General features: G+C 58.3%; 1 protein-coding gene across 1 annotated transcript; it reads left to right on the forward strand.

The window, feature by feature from the left end:
* Window positions 1–277: 277 nt before the first annotated feature.
* On the forward strand, window positions 278–1526 carry CUNH6orf15 (chromosome unknown C6orf15 homolog). The gene is made up of 2 exons (XM_006146302.1): window positions 278–344; window positions 500–1526. The coding sequence occupies exons 1-2, from the start codon at window positions 278–280 to the stop codon at window positions 1402–1404; spliced, it is 972 nt and encodes a 323-aa protein (XP_006146364.1). The 3' UTR covers window positions 1405–1526.
* The last annotated feature ends 3413 nt before the right edge of the window (window positions 1527–4939 follow it).

Here is a 4939-nt window from a genome sequence, read left to right on the forward strand (position 1 = left end):
CGGGGAGGGGTAGGGCTGGCTGGCGACCAGGGCTGAGCGGGGAGCCAGAACACCTGGTCACAGAGGGAGCCGGAGCACAAGGAAAGGAGCCTGGGTGGGGACACCCGCGTCCTCCGGGACATTCAGGTGGCACCTGTTGCCACAGAGCGGATTAGGAGTGAGGGTGGAACGTGGAGGTCTATTGTCTGAACAACCACTGGCCCAGCCCGCCCCGCACCCCCCGCCCCACGCACAGGATAAAGGTTGCTGCCCAGGGCCGGCGGGGCCAGGCTGCAGGATGCAGAGCTGCGTGGCAGGGAGCCGGGCTCCCCTGGGCCTGCTCCTGGTCTGTCTGCACCTCCCAGGTACGGGGCTGTCCCTGACCCTTGCACAGGAGGGACCGGGACCCCTGAGGAGCTGGGACATGTGGGTCCCTGAGTGAAGGGAAGGGACGAGGGAAGGGAGGGCGCTGGGCCCAGGCGTCTGAGCCGCTTCTTGCTTTACCTTCTCTTTCCTTCAGGTCTCCTGGCCCGGAGCATCGGGACGGTGGAGGGGAAAGCACCCCCAAACTCGGGGCCTGCTGTGTCTCTGCTTGGACAGCCTTCCCTGACGGGGCCCTTGAACTCTGAGCATCCTCAGCCCAGGCTAGACCCTGAGCCTAACGATTTAGTGAGGGCTCCTCTGGGGCTCAATGACCTTCCACCAGACGCCCGCCCTGCAGGAGGTTCCGGGCCACAGACCTGGCCTCCCTCTGGGGGGCTGCCCGTGGTGGACTCCTGGCCCTCTGCGGGCCCTTGGCAGGCGATGGCTGCTCCAGCTGAGGCCCTCCTAGGGGAAGTGCCTTCACTGCCCCAAAGGGTGGTTTACCTTTCCAGCCCAGCCAGCCCCCCTGAGGGGGGCCCTCTGCCTGTGATGTTCTCGGCACACCCCGAGGGCCCTCCATCTGAGGCTGCACTCCTTTACCAGGGCTCGGAGCCTGGACGGGCACCCCGAGCTAATTTGCTGGGAGCCAAAGGAAAAATCCTTGCCCAACGCCCACCCTGGCCTCTCATCCACAGGGTTCTGCCTGGTCACCCCTGGGGGGTCCTGCGTCCCAGTGTGTCCTGGGGAGGCGGCGGACCTGGGACAGGGTGGGGAACGAGGCCCATGCCACTCCCTGGGGGAGTCTGGGGTATCAATAATCCGTTTCCAGGCAACCCCTGGGGGAACATTAATCGATACCCAGGAGGTGGCTGGGGGTCTCTGAGCCAATACCCAGGAGGCGGCTGGGGAGCGATTCGCCCGTACCCCGGTACCAGCTGGGGGAGTATTCAATACCCAGGCACCAACGGTCAGCTTGCTCCCGGAGCTCTCCGTCCTGGCTCTTCCTGGGACCTTGCAGCCGGCTCCCCTCGTCCTCGGAACCCTGGATCGCAGGGGCCTTAGGGTGCTGCACGAGGAGCCCGGAGCTGGAAGTCTGAGAAGGAAGCCTCCCCTGCCCCATGCTGAGCTGAGTCGCCACCCACTCGGCCGCCCAGTCCTGCTGTCCCATGCTCATTGCCAATAAAACTCAGCAGCTCTCGACTTGGCTTCTGGTCTGTCTTTGTTTCTGGGTGTAAGAAAGTGAGTTTCATCCACCCTCCTCACTATGATGGGGCGTGCCCCCAGCATTCCCGTGTTAGAACCTGGACGTGCTGTGAAGGATTAAGGGGAACCGTCTGCCTTCATAGCCTGAAAGGTGGGGCCTTAGGTGTGATTAAGTGATTTGGGTGGGTCCCTGAGATCCACTCCTGGTGGCCTGTCAGGACGGAGGTGAGACCAGACGGGACACACAGAGCACAGACCACCTCCTGGCCCTCGCACACACAGTGGTGCCGCCAGAGGTTCAGCCGGGGCCTGGGCCTCCCAGCCACGGGTGAACAAATAAAACCTGTTTCCGCTAATTATCCAGACTCGGGTATTTTCTGTAATTAGCAGTAGAACAGACTAGAACACCTATTTTCTTTTTTTTTCTTTCAAGAATTACTACACACACACACACACACACACACACACACATATGTATATATATACATTTTCTTTTTTTTGAGAGGTTTTTGCTATAGGGCGCATGCACTCACCCGACAGACAGAGAGACAGAAAGTGAGAAATCACCCCCCAGGGGGGATGGTCACGCCGCAATCCCTTCTCCTCCATTCTCCTCTCGGGATCTTGGCGCGGGATCGTGTGCACGCACACACGCGCGCCCAGTGAGTTTTAAGCTATTGGGTCTGGGACGTGAACCGTGGTAGACTACGTGGGAGTCCAGTGACATAGCCATTACGCTAACTGCTGGTCCTTATTTTATTTATTTTTTTTTTTGAGAGAGGTTTTTGCTACAGGGCACATGCTCTCATCCGACAGACAGAGAGAGACGTAGAGACAAAAAGCAAGAAATCACTTCCCAGGGGAGATGGCCACATCGCAATCCCTTCTCCTCCATTCTCCTCTCGGGATCTTGGGCACGCACACACACGCGCCCAGTGAGTTTTAAGCTATTGGGTCTGGGACGTGAACCGTGGTAGACTACGTGGGAGTCCAGTGACATAGCCATTACACCAACTACTGGTCCCTCAAGAATTTCTTACTTGACTTTATTTATTTTAATTTGACCAGAGAGGGACAGAGTGAAAGAGAGAGGGAAAGCGAGAAAGCAAGCCGCCAGGTCTGGGACTCAAACCGTGGTCAGCCATGTGGGAATCCAGCTCCCTTAACCACCATGCCACCTGCCAGCCCTTAGAACACCCATTTTCTAGCCGTACACATATCCCTCTAGGGTCCCCTACAGTTGCTGTCTCCCCATCCTTTGCAAAAGATCAAAGTCCGAGTGCCTGAGGGTGGAGCCTCATGGTCTCCCTTGGCCAGGAATTGTTCCAGAATCTTCGAAGGGCAGGAGGGCACGGCGAGGCCCAGGAAGCCAGCAGCGAGGGCTGCTGGGCCGCACGCCCCAGGTTCGCAGACACAGTCAGGGGCCGCATTGTCTTGGGCCTCTCTTCCCAGGAAGCCCAGCTCCTGGGAGAGAAGGGTGCATGGACTCCTCCCTGCACGCATCACTTAGCACACTGTGCTCCGGGGAACCGCGGGCTTGGAGCATCAGCTGGACAAACCGCAGAGCGTGACGAAGGAACAGAGAGAAGGGGGAAGCGGAGGGAGAAAAGCCCTGGAGCCCGCGCCCCCGCCAGCAGCAGCCTTTGATGCTTTTATTCCCAGGTAATGATGTGCTTCTTCCTTTGGTCTCTCCCGCTCGCTCTGGTTTCCCAGGGGCTCTGCGTCCTAGCACAGGAGAGCACGTGAGGACAGCAGAGGGTCAGAGCACGGGGCGCAGACAGAATTTAGCAGTGGGGGTTGCTTTCCCCATTCTCTTTTCCCCATGCCATGCACCTTATCCTCAGCGAGCCAGGTATATGCCCCTCCAAACAGCCTGGGGGTCACCCCTGGTCCCAGGGCAGTGGGGGCTCATGGGAGAGGAAGAGGCTAAACACCGAAACCCAGGGGTGGGAGCTACTTGCCCGAGAGGGAGACGGTGTTTTCAGAGAGTGTTCTCCGTCCCAGGTCTGCTGCAGTCTGCTGCAGTGCCCTGTCCCGCACTGAGAATTCCCCCTCGGGACACCTCCGGTCACCCACCTCTGCCGTCACCATCACCATCAGCGACCGCACCGCCTCTGAGTCTCCTCGACCTCCGCAGCCAGCTCTTTTCCCTCCGTGGCGTCTCTCGGGCTCGTTCCGCACACATATTTTTCTATGTAAAATGTATCATGACTTTTCTGAAGACCCAATATATTTAACTTTATTTATTTGGAGAGGTTTTTGCTATAGGGCACATTCGCTCGCCAGAAAGATAGAGAGACAGAGAGACAAAAAGCAAGAAATCAGCGCCCCCCCCCCTCCCAGTGAGGGTGGCCTACTGCAATCTCTCCTCCTCCATTCTCTTCTTGGGATTTTAGGCATGCATGCACACATGCCTGGTGTGATTTTCAAGCCACCGGGTCCAGGACTTGAACCACCGTTGGCCACACGGGAGCCTAGTGATGTAACTGCTACACCATCTGCTGGTCTGACACCTGTTAGTACTTTCTTTCTTTTCTTTTTTTTTTGGAAAGAGAAGTTTTTGCTATAGGGCACGTGCACTCTGCAGAGAGACAGAGAAAGATGGAAAGTCAGAAAGCAAGAAATCACCTCCCACAGGGATGGCCACGCCGCAATCCCTTCTCCTCCATTCTCCTCTCGGGATCTTGAGTGTACACACACACACCAGTGTGAGTTTCAAGCCAATGGGTCCAGGACTCGAGCCATGGTCGGCCACGTGAGCGTCCAGCGATGGAACTGCTACGCCATCTGCCGGCCTCCCTGTTCATTAGGTCAGTTCTGTGTCGACGCCCCCTGCTCTGCTCCCCAGATGCATCAGCGTGTCAGCGCCCTGAGGACGGGGCTCTTCTCTCCTGCTCACTGCTGCACCCAGCACCGAGGTCACTGATGGGACCAGGGCAGGCGCTCCGCGGCAGGCTGCCTGGGTGAACCCTCTGCGCCGTTCTGTCCCCCGAGGCTCCCCTCTTTTCTCTCTGAGCCCCACGGCTGCACACTGTCTACTCCACACTCCTACCGGGGCCTGCCGGGAGCCCCACTGCCGTCTCCTTACAAACCTCGTGAAGCCCTTCCCAGCTCAGAAAACGTCTGTGCATTTCGCTGAACCCTCATTACTGTCTGTGCGGTGGTGTTAGACGATGCCTCTTACAGATGGGGCGACTGACTCAGACTAAGCCGTTCACACCAGCCACAAGTGACAGAGGCAGCGACTCAAACCTAGTGTTTGCGTTACCTGTCCAGGCAGTGTTCCGGCGCAATACGCAGTGAACCGAGGTAACTTCCATCGTGCTGTGCCGAGCTGCTTCCACACTCGCTTCCAGCCGACCCTTGCGCAGCGCCAAGGGTAGGCACTGCTGGG

The sequence above is a fragment of the Tupaia chinensis genome, unplaced genomic scaffold (assembly GCF_000334495.1).
Source record: "Tupaia chinensis unplaced genomic scaffold, TupChi_1.0 Scaffold000176_1, whole genome shotgun sequence".
Lineage (NCBI taxonomy): Eukaryota > Metazoa > Chordata > Mammalia > Scandentia > Tupaiidae > Tupaia > Tupaia belangeri.